Source organism: Odontesthes bonariensis, chromosome 7 (genome assembly GCF_027942865.1).
Source record: "Odontesthes bonariensis isolate fOdoBon6 chromosome 7, fOdoBon6.hap1, whole genome shotgun sequence".
Taxonomy (NCBI): Eukaryota; Metazoa; Chordata; class Actinopteri; order Atheriniformes; family Atherinopsidae; genus Odontesthes; species Odontesthes bonariensis.
The window spans coordinates 3,757,440-3,775,535 of NC_134512.1; the positions used below are offsets into that span (position 1 = coordinate 3,757,440).

Genomic DNA, 18,096 nt, shown 5'->3' on the forward strand with positions numbered 1-18,096 from the left:
TTTTTCCACATCTGGCTTCCCTTTACGTTTAAGGCCATCCAGATCCAAATGAGAGACACGACAAGCACCACAGGGTCTATAAATCACTGTTAAAATGAAAGAGGTTCATGGTCATCCAGCTGCCTGATCAGAACGGGCCCAGGATCAGGCACCGAGTCCCAACACCAACACAGGAGGCAGCAGGACTAAATGAGACTAAAACATCCTGGTAAATATTGAGCAGAACTGTATGAACTTCCTAGTTTCTGTAGTGAAAGAAACACAATCCCCTGCTTTGGGCTACAGTTTGTTAGTAAATGCAGATCTTAACTGCATGGAAGCAGCTGTTTGTTCTGTGCATCTTATTTTAGGGGATGAAATGAGATGAAAGTGGGGGCTACCTGCAAACAGCCAGAACCAGGCCCTGTGTGTCTGATGGGATGAATCCGAATCCGAATTACTTTATTAATCCCTTGCGGGAAATTCCTTTTTTGCAGTGCCCTCGTTTACAGAAAAAATAAAATAAAATAATAAAAGATTAAGTCAGGATGAATAAGAATAAGATAAGGAAAAATCTCATTATATACAATAAACAGTATTTACAATGCTGCTCAGTACCTAATTATTGTTATTATTGCACATGACCGGGTTATTGCACATGGTGAAGTAATGAAATAAATAATAAATAATGAGATGAATAACTGTCAGACACAGACATTATACAGTTTGATGGCCACAGGCAGGAATGACTTCCTGTGGTGAAGCACGGTGCAATAAGTCTCTGACTGAAGGTGACCAACACATCATGAAGAGGATGTGCAGAACTGTCCAGCATGGATCTTATCCTGGACAGCATCCTTCTGTCTGACACTGCTGTCGGAGAGTCCACCTCCTCTCCGACAACGTGGCTGGCCTTGCGGATGAGTTTGTTTAAACTGTTGGCGTCCTTCACCTACAGTCTGCTGCCCCAGCATACAACAGCATAGAGGATGGCACTGGCCACCACAGACAGTAGAACACAACAGAACAGGTTCTGTGACCCATACAGACCAGGAAACACCGAAACTGTTCAGAAACCGTTCGGTCTCATATCACAGCAACAATTTTTTTGATTTTATTCGTCTCTTTAAAAAAGAAAACAAGTCACCACTTCACACTGATCAGGTCAGTCTGTCAGAGTGGAACATGTGATCGTTGTTCTGGAACAGACCACCTTAGACGAGCCCACGAGGGTAGAAGTCATTCAGCCTGTAATGGCTATTCGTCCTCAGTGTAAATAATCAAAACTAAAAGATGTCAAAACCATAATAAACTAAATCAAACCAAACGGCCACTGAGACATCTAGGGAGTGAATTTATGCAGGAAAAATGAGTCCATTGTCCAGGCAAAAAAATTAGGTTCCTTTAGGTTTATTGCTCAAACCAAGCAAAGAAACAAAGAAAAATGCGCCTTTGCTGCCTCTCTTGCCCTGGTAAAAAAAAACATTAGCCCTCCCAGGTGCCTGCTCACCTGTGACTGCCTGCCATCCAGGGGCGAGGCTAGGGTATTTTTAGTGGTGCCAAGGCACCACCGTGAGATAGCTCGGCACCCCCTGGCTCAGCACATTTTTAAAATATTATATTATGCAAAAACACTTTTTTTTTTGCTCAAGGATGCATTATTTTAGTGACCATTTTATTTATTTTCTAGCATTTGTTTTTGTTTTAACTCTTTACTCCCAAAATAAATGTTGAGTTATCTTCAATATTTGTCTCAGGCTCTCTGTTATCCCTGTCAAGCCACAGTCTTTTGAAATGAAGAGGTCAAAATTGAATGTTGTAGGGGAAAACACTACTCAAAGCAAAACTAAAACGGCTCCAAAATTTATAAATGTACTACTCGCCTCAATTAGTGAGAAATATTGTGCCTCTGTGAGCACTGGGGGCTGGGCACCCCTAAAGACCAGATCCTAAAATCGCCCCTGCTGCCATCTAAGTAAACTCTACCAGTGCGCCCCAGCTAACCAGTGCTTTCAAAATAAAAGCAGAATTAAATACCCAAATTAACTCAAACAATACTAAATATCGTAAACAACCAAAAAAAATGTTGTATTTCCAAAACTAAACCCCCAAAAGATAACTAAATAATAAGTGAGCCAAATATTACAAAGTAACAAAACTACACAGCCCTTCAAATACCTCCAGAACACGGGGGCTGGTGGGAATTAGCTGTAGGATATCAGGAAGAACAACTGACGAAGCGTTTTTGATATTTTTTCCCAACATTTGCTTTGGGGGGGGGGGGGCAGGCAGGCAGGCAGGCAGGCAGGCTGGCAGCAGTGGCGGTCCGACACTGATTTACGCCCCGGGCGAAACCCGGTACTGGCGCCCCCAAACCCCCTACTGCTCACAGAGAGATGTTCCACTTCACTGTGCGTTGTGGTGGGAGCATCAGTGTAGTGTAGTGTTAGGTTAGCAGACTGACCTGTCATTATTTCCTTCTCCGTTTTCACCCGTTTGGTCCATCACCACCTGCAATACTGTGCTGGCTCATTCTGTCTTCTTCACTTTCCCATTAGTACTATTATTGATACCACGTTCGTCGTCCTCTGGCACGTAGAAACACCTCCAATATCAATAAAATACCAATTTTTTTTTTTTTGGATCGTTCTTTTTTTTATTTTTACCCCCCCGCGATGCCGCCCCGGGCCCCTGCCCGGTCGGCCCGCCTCTAGGACCGCTCCTGGCAGGCAGGCAGGCAGGCAGGCAGGCAGGCAGGCAGGCAGGCAGGCAGGCAGGCAGGCAGGCAGGCAGGCAGGCAGGCAGGCAGGCAGGCAGCGCATACTGTGGACCACCGGACGGTCCCTTTAAGGCTGGACTGGATCATCCCAGTGAGTGAGCAGACTGACGGCAGCGGCAAGCCCAGCGCAAACAGCTCACATCTCAACTGGTATCGCTTCGTCGTTTTCTGTTTTTATGTCGAAGCATTTTCTACGACCCCACTAAGAAAACCCGGGACACAGGAGGGGAGCGGCCCGGAGGAGCTCAGCGGCTCTGCTGGTCATTCAGGCGGCCGCATTGCTGCTGCCGCCGCTGCCGCAAACCTCTGCTGCACTCCCCCCGAACTCAAGCTAACCCGAGCCTCATCTCCTCCCGCTGCCTGCTGGCCTTTACTGTGGACTCGGTCGTGACATGGATGAAGGAGGACTGACAGTCGGATAGCTGAGGAGAAAAACCTCCTTGTGTCGAACGGAAAAAGAGAACAACAATCAGCCGGCGGTCCAAAGGAGAGGAGAGTGTCAGCACCAGCAAAATGTCTGTCCCTGTAAGTATGTCAGCCCCCAGCTCAGGAAATACTGTCTGCTTCCCCTCTTTTGTCATTATGAGCACTTCATGAAGGCAGTTGTTTGAGTCTGGGGAGTAAAGCCGAGCAGGCAGCACACACACCCAGCCACAGCTCTGCTTCACACGGCAAGTTTCCAGCTGATGTTAGCCTGTCGTTGCTGAAGCGGCTGAATCTGAATCCGTCCTGTAGGAAGGAATGACGGAAGGAAGGTACGGCTGGGGTGGGTGCTTTGTCACAGTGCGGCCGTCCATCCGTCCAACGGTTAGCCAGCCACCGGCCGGCCACAACGCGTCTCTGCGGGTTATTTAAAGGAGCACTTGTACCATCTCTGTGGGTGAAGGCCACACACCGGCTCCCCCCCCCGCAGAGCCGGCCTGTCGGCACATGTGACGGCCCTCTGCTGGACTTGAGATCTGCTCCTCGGTGTCAGAGGTTTAGTGCGGGCTGTTGGAATGTGACACTGATGGAGCTTGTTGTGTTATTGTTGCTCACATTCCTGAGGATCTTGTGCCTGCAGGGTGTGACTGCCAGCTTGCTGTTTGTGTGTGTGTGTGTGTGTGTGTGTGTGTGTGTGTGTGTAAGTAATGTGATGTCTGTTTTGTCTGCCCTGCCAGTCTCTGAACTCAGCTCCTCTTTTCATGGAAAACATCCTCCATTTATTGTGTTACTCCCAGTATCAGATATCCCCTCTGCTCGTCTGTCCTTCTGACTATTCATTATATTAATGCCACACATGCAGGTCCATTATTACTGTTTGGGAGGTCCTGCTTCACCTTTAAAGTTGTCCCAAATAGTGTGAAGCTCAGTGGAAATAGAAGTAAATGCCTGAGTTTTGGTGTTCTGTATTTGGTTGGCAGCTTTTGATGTGGTGTCATGTCTTTCTGTTTTCTAATGACGGATATATCGGTGCTCTGAGGACATTGCGTTTAGATATTTTGCAACCCAACCCTAATCTGTGCTCCAGAGCCTCGTCCCTCAGCTCATTCATTGTTTCAGACTTTCTCAAGGCTCCCTCCATCTGTCCGGTAACTTTATTGTCAGATTTGCAGCCTGTGACCTATCATGCTGCAGTTTTAGAAATCGTCTAACTTATTATAGTTATTTATAGTTGGGATTCATTTTAGCACGTGGTTGAATTTTCCAGTAAAACACAACAGTGCAAAAGGATTGTGCCGTCAAGTGTAGTTGTCAGAAACCAAAGTGTCAGTCAGCCAGCAGAGGGTTGGCAGCTCAGACCTTTCAAAGAATGGGGATTCACAAGTGGCTCAGAGAGTAGTTACAGTTAGGGCTGCGAGATATGGGGAAAAAGTCACGTCACGATATATTTTTTTATATCAGTCGATATCGATATATGTCACGATATAATATACCTGGATGGGTTAAAAGCGGAGGACAAATTTCGTGTGTATGACTGTCGACCTCGGCTAGGAAGTCTGCCGGCAGCTTCTGACACACCGCTGTCCGTGCTCTGATAGAGAGGCGGTTGGGTTGCATGAAGCTGTAACATCAAGAAGGCCCGCCTGCAAAGTCATTTCTATTCATCTCCTTGTAAGTACCAGGGATGGAGACGTAACTGCACCGTGGACCAGCCTCTCCCGGCAGTACGTTGTTCAAGCACCCACCTGTGGACTCGTCCTTCCAGCTCTGGCCATCTTTTTTTCAGCCTTAGCATTAGCTTTCTTTGTTAGCATATAGTTGTCACAAGCCTAGAGTGTCCTCTCGAAGCTGTAGATAGCAATGTTTACTCCTTGGTTGGTGTCAGTCAATATGAATTAACATTTAAAACATGTTAAATTGAATGTATTTTGAAAAAAGTGCGACTTAAATACTCCGGAAAATTCGCTAGTGGTATTCCCTGTCTTTGTCGGAACATGTGCTCAACATAATTGCAGTGCATTACTGATGTGCGATTCATGACTCAATCGTTCAAAACTTGAGATTCTTTTTACTGACTCTGGAGTTATGAGTCATTGTCTCCATTAACTTGTTTACTGACTCACTGCTGCTACTGCCAGCTAAACGTATCAAGCTAATTTCTGTATTAGCTCGGTGGCTGAAGCGACGGCTCTGCTCCAGCTCCCAGCTCGTAGAGCCCCTCCCTTACCCGAGACACTCGCCAACTCGCTGCTCTGCACGATTCAGGACTTGCGATTCAGGACTCACAATTCAGGACTCATAATTCAGGACTCGTTATTCAGGACTCATAATTCAGGACTTGCGATTCAGGACTCACCTTTCAGGACTCACAATTCAGGACTCATGATTCAGGACTCACAATTCAGGACTCGCGATTCAGGACTCATAATTCAGGACTTGCGATTCAGAACTCATGATTCAGGACTCACGATTCAGTCAAATGTTTTGCCTTGGAGACTTCTTGATTTATTTTATCCTTTTTAACAATGATTTGGGGACTGGAGTGGTTTGAAACTTGTTTGTACATTCTGTGGAGCACACTCTGGGTGACTGATTCAAGTGACTCGAAAACCCGATTCACTTTAGTGAGTGACTCATACAAACTCAAGTCAGTAAAAGGAATCGAGTATCCCATCACCACAGTGAACACGCTACTCTGTTTCATGTCGGACTTAAAAAAACCAAAATACCTCCACACCACCGAACTTTTCGGGCCCTTCTTATCAACAATGTCATCCCTTACGCCTTGGGCTGCGTCCTCCGCCGTTTCTACCGAGGGAGCACTCGTTTTCTGTTCTTATACGGCTGCAGCAGCACAAACACACGCCACGGATAGCTGCTGGCAGGGGCGAGGCTAGGGTATTTTTAGTGGTGCCAAGGCACCACCGTGAGATAGCTCAGCACCCCCTGGCTCAGCACATTTTTAAAATATTATATTATGCAAAAACACTTTTTTTTTGCTCAAGGATGCATTATTTTAGTGACCATTTTATTTATTTTCTAAATGAATAACTCTTTAAAACTCTTTAAAAATAAATGTTGAGTTATCTTCAATATTTGTCTCAGGCTCTCTGTTATCCCTGTCAAGCCACAGTCTTTTGAAATGAAGAGGTCAAAATTGAATGTTGTAGGGCAGTGGTTCTCAACTGGTGGGGCCCGCCCCCCTGGGGGGGCGCGGACACTCTCCCGGGGGGGCGCGAGTAGACTACAGGATGAGGAAAAAAAATAAAATAAAATAAAAAATCGGGAAAAAAAAAAATCGGGAAAAAAAAATCGAAAAAAGAAAAAAATCACGAAAATTCCCTCCTCGAAAATGCAAGAAGTTGGACTATTGTTTGACTAGTTTCATTTCAAATTTACCAGGGGGTAGTATTTTGAGCCTGCGACGTCACGTAACGTAACGTAACGTAACGTAACGTAACGCAACGTGTCGTGGGGGTGGGGCCGTGAAGGGGGAGGGGTGGTGTCGGGAGGAGGGGGGGCCCCAACTGCAATGAACCATCTTAGGGGGGGCCCCGCTTGCAAAAGGTTGAGAACCCCTGTTGTAGGGGAAAACACTACTCAAAGCAAAACTAATACGGCTCCAAAATTTATAAATGTACTAGTTCGCCTCAATTAGTGAGAAATAATGTGCCTCTGTGAGCACTGGGGGCTGGGCACCCCTAAAGACCAGATCCTAAAATCGCCCCTGGCTGCTGGCATGGCTCTATTCCAGCCACGTGATTGGTTCAGCGCGGCGCAACTCTCGTTGTCATTGGCTATTCGTATTGTCTGTCAAAAGATGGACGAATGTAATCTATCAAAGTATATCGACCATGTTTCATATCGCAATCGAGGAAGAGTTTAGGCTGATTTATGGTCGCCTACGCAGAGCCCTCTCCGTCAACGGAGACCCTCCCGGAGACGCTCTCCGTCGCTTGCGTGCGTCGGCCAAAATTTCTATCTATCCGTCGAGGCAACGTAGACCGCAAGGGTTGTGATTGGTCGGCTAATTTTACAACATCCTTTCCGGAATCACTTTTCCGGTTTAGCTCCTTCCTCTCAGAACAACAACACCGCCATTTTTGAAAGAGTTTACTGTGTGCCGGTCAACATTTGGTCAAAATTATTTGCATTTCAATATCAATAAGCTCCAACTCCAACAACAGTCTTTAGCCCTATTCGGACGGGACTAGTTCAATGGGGGGACGTATGGTAATGTTGGTTAACCAGACGACGCCAGGGAGAAGAAATGACCAATTCGGACGGGACAAGAAATCCCTGTACTATTCATCTAACATGGGAGGAGTTGTTGGTTACGCACAACCGTCACATCCTGGATGCCATGCACGTCTTCATTTCACTTCCGTAAACCCCATCTGTAAACAGACATGGTGCCGACTAGGTCGAAGCAGGTGCTTGCAAGCAGCGCTTCATCCAGAACCTCCATGTTTGCAAACAGACACACCTAATTGTTTCTCTCTTTAAAAGGATGTGACGACATATTCCGTACTTATTACCGAAGGTCGCATTCGCACGGGATTAGTATTACCTATGGTAGATACTCCGGACCGTTTCACAGGAGGTAGAATTCTCGGCAAAGTTTACCGACATACTCCGCTATCTTTACTGACATGGCGCGTTCGGACGGGACTAGATTTCCCGGTTATTATTACTTTACCCCAGGTCCCCCCATTAAACTAGTCCCGTCCGAATAGGGCTTTTCTCTCTCGGTCGCCATCGTTCACTGTGAGGAGTGGAACGGAGCCGGAAGGTGAACAATCAGTCAACGACTTTCACCATAGACGTTGCGAGATTGGGTCGTCTAACGTAGCGACGCCTACTGATCGGGAGGTGAACTGCCTTGCGTATCCGACAGCCTGACGGAGAACTTCGAAAGGACGGACTACGGAGACGGCTTGAGGGATAGCGACGGAGAAGCATACTGAGGCCTTTATACCTCCATAGCGATGGTTTCATCATGTCAGGCTGGTAATCTTTTGAGAAAAACACATACTGGCGTTAGTAAAGCATATTTCGATTTCGACTCGCTATCATCCGTAGTGTTGGAATGTGTACATTACAGAAGAGAAGATCACAGTAATCACCTTCATTCCACACACCACATTCACATGACTGTATGTGGAACCATGTGAACATTCTCTGGATGTGTCTGCAACACAGGGAAAGAAGGCTGTGTCCTGTCCAAGTGCTCTGGATTTATTGCTGGTGACATCACACTTGTTGTATCAGCCAATCAGCTCCTAACTTCCACAGCAGCATTTGCTGTTATCTCTCACCTAATCAGTGTCACCCCCTCTCTCACACACACACACACACACACTCACACACACACACACACACACACACACACACACACCCAGAATGATGTACATCAGCTGTGAAACAGTGAGTGTGTGTTTGGTACAGGTTCACCTGAACAAGATCGCACAGGAGAAAAAAGAGTGTGTGTGTGTTCTTTCCTCACATGTTGTGTAGGAGGCATCTGAAGCTCTGACGTAAGCCTGTACGTTAGCAGGTTGGCCTTATGAATCTCTAACTGGTTATCATACATGCTGAAATTCCGACTCTCATGAAGTTGCTGTCAGATTGAACTCCTTTAAAGAATCTTTTCTTGATTAAATCAGCAATCCTCTGAGGCTGTGGTTCTGTGTGTGTCTTGTCTTAGCTTCCTCTGTGGTCGTGTCTGCACTATGAATACACAGTTTGTGCCTCTAATTCCATCATTTATGGACACATATTTATATTTTGTGCGTAGAAGTATGGAATTCTCTGGATTTTGAAGTGAAGTCTGGGCCCAGCCAACCTTCTCGCTGCCTTAAAGCGTGCTCCAACTTCTCGCTGCTGTGTTCACTCTTCCAGCCCCTGGGTTTGCTCGTTTCATAAACTTGTCAAGCCCAAACGCTCCTGATGGCTTCCACTGAAGGTCATGGCTTCCACTGAAGGCCTCTGCTCGACTGGGAACAAGCAAGCTTTTCACCGTGTGCTGCTGATGTCCACTCAGTCTTTACCAACCTCCCCTCAGCCAGCTAACATGGTTAGCGGTGGTTTACCTCCTCTGTCTGTCTGTCTGTGCAGATTTAAATCAGAAGTCTTCGCAGTGATAATGGATTTTGCTCACGATATGTCTTTTGACACATAAAAACACAATATTGTGGTGAGTAAAAGTAGTTTAGCATGTGGTTTTTCATGGTGACTGACTCATATCGGTTATACAACGAAGACAGTTGGTTTAGATTGATCTGATTGCTTCTGCAGTCATGACCACGCATCGATAACAGGTGAATCCTAATGTGATCGATCTGGGAGGGCAGTGAAGAGTCCCACCTGCTGTGTTCACTCATGCCAGCTGATGGTGGCTGTGCTGTCCATGTCCATTCCATTTGACTCTGTCCTCACACACACGTGTTGGGCTTTCCTGATGCTTTGAACAGGGACTGCTTGGCTGATTGGCCGCTGCAGTGCTACCTGCGTACGTATGTGCACATGTATGTGTGCATGTATGTGTACATGTACGTGTCGCCATCTTCATTTAATAATCATCACTGCTGTTGGATAGAAGCCACACCTTCTCCCATCTGAACACACACAAACACACTGCACCCTACATGTCAGTTTCTCTCACATCACTACATTCTCTGCAGGGGGTTGCTAGGGGCAACGGGAGGCTCTGAATAGTGTGTCAGCCATGTGTGTTTTAGTGAGTGTTGTGTTGCACAAACAGGTGGACATGACTAAAATGATAAAACTTGGATTAGATGCACTTTGATGAAGTGAGATCATCAGAGCCCCCCCCCCCATATGATAAGCTCATGTCTCAGAATGATTCTGCTTTGGTGCAACATAGGTGTTATTTCTGCTTTTATTATGTTAAAACAGAGATGATCAGTTTGACTTTTTAGCTGTTTAACAATCTGACTAATAGTCCACTTGAATAAAGTGGGCTGGTTCATGAATGGGGCTGATGAAACCTATGATTGAGATTGTTGCACATCATCCTGACACGCATCTGTTGTTAGTAATGCCAGGAGGTTAGAGTTGAATATTTTTCCCAGCTTTTGCCAGACTGGCATGCTTACCAACCACACAGCTGAACAAATTGTGTAGAAAATCAAGCACATTGCTAATTATCTTATCAGTACAGGTGCTAATTACCAAAGCGACGTCTCATTCACTATAGTCACTTTCACACATGTTCTCGACACATTTTGAGTGGTGACATGTGGAACACAAATGTCGGTAATCACTCTGGACCATTCTGTTTGCACAAGGGGAAAAACCACTTATGTCTTGTCCTACATTTATTTTATTCCCTTAGGTGGAATCATTTGCACTATAAGCTGGCATTCATGGATGCTAATACAGCCGACACAACTCGAAAGTTTTTCACACCACAGCTTAGACACATCTCAGGTCGAAGGTCATTAAAGCATCTATCGTCTGATTTATTGCTAAAGATTTCCATCCTTACAGTGAGGCTGAGCAGCAGGCTTGTCTTCACTGAGTGTGACGGAGCCCAAGCTATGAATTTTAATATTTAAAAGGTGTTCAGAAATAATGTCAGAGGAAGCGAAAGAGCCTCCTGAAGAGAGTGGCTTTTCTCCATCAGCACCAGCTGCCATTGTAACAGCAGTCCAGCTGTCTTCAGTTGTTATTTTATAGTTTCATAGTTTAAAACCATATGATTATCAAGTTTTAATTTACCATGTGCGCAGTTCTGGTTAGAAGCAGTGACCTGAAGCAAACACTCAGATTCAAGATGGGATCATATTTTTCATGAAACACTCTCACTTTCAACGTTTGAAATGTTCTATTGTGAATAATAGTTTGACATTCAAAGGTAAGCGATTTCTTTTCAACCTTTTATGCAGCTTCCAAACTGTTTTTGGAATTGGGTTCATTATTTTGAACACTGCTGCCCGTTGTATTCGGGAGATATGCTGAGAATCACTTTCAGTAGATTTTTATTTGCATAACTACTCTGCTCAGTAACCTAAGTTTTTAGGTTTTAGTGAAAGAAAGCGAAGGTGATTAAGACTAAAAGTTTAGTAAAAAAAGAAAAAAAAGCCTGCTTTTAAAGCTGTTTGTTACAATTCTTAAAAGGAAATTTGGAATCGGCAAAAATCGGCGGGTCGGATCTTTGCAGAAAGCTGCAGTCGGTGCATCTGTAGTCTGACACAAAGAGAAGTCAGTGTAAATCTGAGTTGAAAGGACTGAGAGATGCTGTGTTGGTGCCGTTCCAGCAGCATTATCATTCCAACATTAAAAACCGGAGTTTAGAGAATGATCAGCCTCACGTGTGCCTCTGCAGAGATGTCTTCAGCTCAACACCGGAGTTTGAAACGGTTCTAAACGGTCCGATCACTTGCATTGAAGTGGTATCGACCAAAAAGGACTGAAAAACCCTGCAGGCACAGAACAGCCATTTTGTGTTTATTAATATTGACTGTTCCGTCAATGCGCCATGTGTGTGTGTCTCCACTGGGTCCTTCTTGCGGACAAACCTCCGCAGTGATTGCGATGAACTGAGGCTCATTGTAATCAGTGGAATGAATGCATCACTCGCTCTGTAATTGTGGAAAATTAAACAAATACAATCTGTAATTGTTTTGTAGATTCTATCCTGATTTCATCTCTGATATGTAGTGAGGTGATATGAACAAAACAAACGATGTGTGTGACCTGTGGTGCTCCCTCCTCCTCCCTGCAGCTCTTCATCTCACCTCCACGAGTCTCTCTCGTCTACTTGATTGTCCATTTATCTCTTCAGAGTCCCTTCAGTAAATTAGACTTTGGTAAATGACTGTACTGTACTGCTGCTGTTATTAGTTATCTACCAACATACAGTCAGACATGGGTATATTTTTGATAAGCTATTGTCACTTGATCAAACTTCTGTGCCAGCTCATGAAAAAGCAGAGAAAAAGAATCTGTTATAGAGGAAACCCACTGGGATTTTCCTCCTGGCCTTTGTGGAAAAGCAAGGTCACGGTTGCACTAAAGAGCACTATGCTACACTGCAGATATACGAAAAAGTATTTGTGCATGAAATTTGTTATGCAGGCTTTTAAGCACGATATACTTGAACTGCAGCTGACATTCCATAGATGCACACACATGCAGCAGATTGGTTTGCAAACCCTCGACCTCTTCTCAATGGCGAGGCTGGCAGTGGTTTCTGGTCTGAAACACATTAAACCACATTGGGATTTAAAATTCAGAATGTCATTGCAAAACTAAATAATTTCTAAACAGATATTACTCACACATTTAAAACCTGTTTTCCACATTTTGTGGTTTCTTTTACAGCAAAAATCTCATTAAATTTCACAAATATTGCTTCTATCCAATTCTAAATTTACCTCAGGGATGTCCTTCCCTACTGAAGAGAGGTCCAAAGCCGGACCTGCTGTTGTTTAAAAAAGCTTCAGAGATTCCATCAGTCCGTTGGCAGTCAGTCATTCACACATTGGTCAAGTTTCTTTAGATGTTCTTCAGCCTTCAGACGTGCCTGTGAAAGAGCCACAGTGTGTAGGCAACATCTGCAGTTTGGGAAAGCGTCCCAGTCTCCTCTCAGCAAAGTGTCATGTCCCCACAGCGATTCATATTAGTGTGCAGTGGTTGTGGATGGAGGCAGCTCAACATGTCACCTTTCAACTGTCATAGGGGCGCCACTTTAACAGCACAGGTGAGGAATCTCCACACATCACTGCTGTTAAGAGAAGGAAGTCCTCCTGGAGTTCAACTTTCCCATGGGTATTTCATATAATTCATACAGATGAAAAGCAGAGTATGTGTGAAAGGGCTTTAAGTGTTAGTGACGGTTCAAACTTTTTCAGCTCATCCTAAGAGCTTCTGTCTCTTGGCTCTTGAAGATGTTTCACCTCTCCTCTGAAAGGTTCTTCAGGTCTAAAAGAACACCTTCAAGAACCAGGAAATAGAAGTCCAGGTGCCTTCATTCAAGCTCTTAGGATTACCATGCCCTGGATGACTGATTCTATTTCATGATTCTTTCGTCTCAGTAACTGTGAATGTGATATCATGTTTGAAACAAACGGTCGCTCATGCGTGTGTTACATCAATTCCTATGCCCAGATGTCTTGATTTTACATTATTAAAGGCCTACAGAAAGGTGATTTTTTTTTTTTTTTTTTTGCACAAAACTGAAATAGCAGATCGATTCCTTATATACCATGGAATTTTTTTATGATTTTAAAATAATTTTAGGCTCCTGGATAGTCCTGATTAGGCCCAATAAACTATCACCACATTTGACATTTGGCAAACCGACGACAGGTGCGTGACGTGTTGTTTTTTTGCTTAACTGATCATGTATACAATAATGGTTCATTTTCCCCTCTCGCTCTCTCTCTCAATGAATTGGTTGCTGATTGTTCTGCAGTTTAGTAGAAAATTGGAGCTACAATCATGTGTTATGGAGCTGAAGTACCATGAATCTGAAGCAGGGCCGCATAATAGATTTGTACATGGATATATATGGTCAAATTTCTCTAGTTTATGCACTACTCAGCTGGAACACAAAGTTTCCCAACAAGCTGCATGCACTTACTGGGAACTATAACAGCACCTGGGGGAAAGCAGCTGGGACACAGGCAGCTGCTGCGCAGGCAGCTGGGACGCTGGGACGCAGGCAGCTGGGACGCGGGCCGCTGGGACGCGGGCCGCTGGGACGCGGGCCGCTGGGACTCAGCAGCTGGGACGCGGGCAGCTGGGACGCGGGCAGCTGCTGCGCGGGCAGCTGGGACTCAGCAGCTGGGACGCGGGCAGCTGCTGCGCAGGCAGCTGGGAAGCGGGCAGCTGGGACTCAGCAGCTGGGACGCGGGCAGCTGGGAAGCGGGCAGCTGGGACTCAGCAGCTGGGACGCGGGCAGCTGGGAAGCGGGCAGCTGGGACTCAGCAGCTGGGACGCTTCCCAGCTGGGACTCAGCAGCTGGGACGCGGGCAGCTGGGACTCAGCCAGCTGGGACGCGGGCAGCTGGGACGCGGGCAGCTGCTGCGCAGGCAGCTGGGAAGCGGGCAGCTGGGACGCAGGCAGCTGGGACGCGGGCAGCTGGGACTCAGCCAGCTGGGACGCGGGCAGCTGGGACTCAGCAGCTGGGACGCGAGCAGCTGGGACTCAGCAGCTGGGACGCGGGCCGCTGGGACGCGGGCCGCTGGGACTCAGCAGCTGGGACTCAGCAGCTGGGACGCGGGCAGCTGCTGCGCAGGCAGCTGGGACTCAGCAGCTGGGACTCAGCAGCTGGGACGCAGGCAGCTGGGACGTGGGCAGCTGGGACGCAGCCAGCTGGGACGCGGGCAGCTGGGACTCAGCAGCTGGGACGCGAGCAGCTGGGACTCAGCAGCTGGGACACGGGCAGCTGGGACGCGGGCAGCTGCTGCGCAGGCAGCTGGGACTCAGCAGCTGGGACGCGGGCAGCTGCTGCGCAGGCAGCTGGGAAGCGGGCAGCTGGGACTCAGCAGCTGGGACGCGGGCAGCTGGGAAGCGGGCAGCTGGGAAGCGGGCAGCTGGGACTCAGCAGCTGGGACGCGGGCAGCTGGGACTCAGCAGCTGGGACGCTTCCCAGCTGGGACGCGGGCAGCTGCTGCGCAGGCAGCTGGGACGTAGGCAGCTGGGACGCGGGCAGCTGGGACTCAGCCAGCTGGGACGCGGGCAGCTGGGACTCAGCAGCTGGGACGCGAGCAGCTGGGACTCAGGAGCTGGGACGCGGGCCGCTGGGACGCGGGCCGCTGGGACTCAGCAGCTGGGACTCAGTAGCTGGGACGCGGGCAGCTGGGACGCGGGCAGCTGGGACTCAGCAGCTCGGACGCGGGCAGCTGCTGCGCAGGCAGCTGGGACTCAGCAGCTGGGACTCAGCAGCTGGGAAGCGGGCAGCTGGGACGCAGGCAGCTGGGACGTGGGCAGCTGGGACTCAGCCAGCTGGGACGCGGGCAGCTGGGACTCAGCAGCTGGGACGCGAGCAGCTGGGACTCAGCAGCTGGGACACGGGCAGCTGGGACTCAGCAGCTGGGACGCGGGCAGCTGGGACTCAGCAGCTGGGACTCAGTAGCTGGGACTCAGTAGCTGGGACGCGGGCAGCTGGGACTCAGCAGCTGGGACGCGGGCAGCTGGGACTCAGCAGCTGGGACGCGGGCAGCTGGGACGCGGGCCGCTGGGCCGTGGGCAGCTGGGACTCAGCAGCTGGGACACGGGCCGCTGGGACTCAGCAGCTGGGACTCAGTAGCTGGGACGCGGGCAGCTGGGACTCAGCAGCTTGGACACGGGCCGCTGGGACTCAGCAGCTGGGACTCAGTAGCTGGGACGCGGGCAGCTGGGACTCGGGCAGCTGGGACGCGGGCAGCTGGGACGCGGGCAGCTGGGACGCGGGCAGCTGGGACACGGGCCGCTGGGACACGGGCCGCTGGGACGCGGGCCGCTGGGACTCAGCAGCTGGGCCGCTGGGACGCGGGCCGCTGGGACGCGGGCCGCTGGGACTCAGCAGCTGGGACTCGAGCAGCTGGGACGCGGGCAGCTGGGATGCGAGCAGCTGGGACGCGGGCAGCTGGGACGCGGGCAGCTGGGATGCGGGCAGCTGGGACTCAGCAGCTGGGACTCGAGCAGCTGGGACGCGGGCAGCTGGGACGCGGGCAGCTGGGATGCGGGCAGCTGGGACTCAGCAGCTGGGACTCAGCAGCTGGGACGCGGGCAGCTGGGACGCGGGCAGCTGGGACGCGGGCCGCTGGGACGCGGACAGCTGGGACTCAGCAGCTGGGACTCAGTAGCTGGGACGCGGGCAGCTGGGACTCAGCAGCTGGGACGCGGGCAGCTGGGACTCAGCAGCTGGGACGCGGGCAGCTGGGACTCAGCAGCTGCTGTGCAGGCAGCTGGGACGCGGGCAGCTGGGACGCGGGCAGCTGCTGCGCAGGCAGCTGGGACGCGGGCAGCTGGGATGCGGGCAGCTGGGACGACTTTTTCTAGGACTTTGCCTCAGAATGGCAGGTTTGATATGGGCCGGTAGTTGTTCAGTACAGTGGCATCAAGAACTTAATCATTTGCATAAACCGTGTCCCTGTTCTGTCATTTATGAGTCTTCCCCGAACAACTGCAGACCCAGCTGCTGCTTTGGGTGTGACAGATAGGTCGAAGAAAACACAAAAATGATCAGATAAAGCAACATCGACGACATCCACATTTGAGATAATGGCACCCTTTGAAATGAGCACATCTAGAGTGTGCCCTCTGCTGTGGGTGGGCTCAGTCACATGTTGAGTTAGACCAAACATTTCAAGGACAGCAGTGAGTTCTCTAGCTGCTTGTTATGGGCTACGTGCACATTCAAGTCCCCTGTTATGACTAAACAGTCAAAAGCAGTGCACACAATTGAAAGTAATTCAGTAAAATCATCAATAAAACAATTCTGTGGTGGTTTGTAAATGGTGATATAAAGTATGGAAGATTGTTTTATCTCCATTTTGAATGTCATTTGTGGGTGGGTATATTGTCTCGAGTTAGAGTTGAACTGGACGCTGTGTTCTTGCAAGGGATATGGATAAGGTTCCTCTGATTGGACAGTCTGATTGTCCCTGTCTTCACTCCATTCCTGGACCCCTTAGCATCCTAGACAACAGCATTGACGCTGTTGGAAATAACAGCCGTGGGTAAAGGTGGTGGGGGCCGAGCTGGGGGGGCTTTGGTCGATGGAGTAGGCTGAGGAGAGAGAGGGGCTCGATGCTTCTTTGAGGATAGAATTCTTCATCTTGCCATGTTTGGCGTGAGAGGAACCATTTTAATCCCTGTTTTCACCAAGCTTTCAAGGTGATCAGGAAATCTCCTGGGTGACGGTGGAGAAGAGAACGATGGTGAAACATCTCTGGAGGGTGTAGATGCAGCAGGTGGGTCCCAGGCCTGTGGTGAGGCCTGTGGTGAAGGCGATGGTGGAGCTGCTGAATCCTGTGTTCGGGATGCTGGAGGTGCTGCTGTGATGAATGAAGTTTGTCTTGTGCAGCTGGAGCTTTTCATCTGGGCTTCCTCTCTCCTTATAATTTTAGATACTGTCTTTTTTGTTGTGAAATGGCTTGTTGTCAGACCATCCTGCAACATTCAAACGGTCAGTATTCAGTCAACACATAGCTTTATCACCAGAGTGTATGCAGGGTTTTTTTTTTCTTTTGAAGGACTGCACATCTGTTCATCTTTAATGAAAAAATGAGAGCAAATTCATCTGTTAAGGTATCAAACAGACTTATTGAAGCTTGGTCCCCTAAAAAAATAAGTCAAAAGCATAGTTTTAAGGTTCACACCCTTTTTTAGGGTTGCTTGGAAGTCTTGGTTGGGTTTTCTTTTAACCGTAAAAGTCATACATCAGAGGTATAACAGATTATTTAGATTTTTGTCCTCTGGTTTTCTGTGCACATCTTGCATAAATTTGAAAAATCTCTGTGACCAAAAGCTTTGTTTTGAACATCTGCAAAGAGCATGAGCTCAGTGGAGAGGACCCCACTGGAGCTTCTGCTGAGTCAAGGTTTGTGCACAGATTTTCTGCTGACTGCACATCAGCTTCACATGCCATATTCAGTCCTGTGTGTGTACACTGGCTGTTAATGTGTGCAGCAGTGGGTAGATGAAGGAGCAGAGAAAATGAAATGAGGGCGTATACGTCTGCTGATATAATGATGGAATGATACATTCTGTCAGCATAAATGTTTTTATCTCCATGTGTGCACACACTCAGCATTTTTTTTGTTTGTTTTGTTTTCTGATTATATTAAACTTCCTGTTGTAGACCAAGATAAATGCATCATCATGGATTTGTTGAGCTGTGTGGGATATTGTGCATGGAGACTACTTTGGATTGTGGTATGTCTTTGCAAACAAATGAT

The 18,096-nt window shown here is 48.2% G+C and overlaps 1 protein-coding gene across 2 annotated transcripts in view; it reads left to right on the forward strand.

Moving 5' to 3' along the window:
- Window positions 1-2,762: 2,762 nt before the first annotated feature.
- Window positions 2,763-18,096, forward strand: part of bcar1 (BCAR1 scaffold protein, Cas family member) — an 87,762-nt gene continuing 72,428 nt past the window's right edge. The window contains exon 1 of one of the 2 annotated variants that reach the window (XM_075469274.1): window positions 2,763-3,283. In XM_075469274.1, the coding sequence (XP_075325389.1) occupies window positions 3,272-3,283 (12 nt within the window). In that variant the 5' untranslated portion in view covers window positions 2,763-3,271. The remainder of the gene's footprint in view (window positions 3,284-18,096) is intronic. The other variant, XM_075469275.1, reaches the window with a different exon arrangement.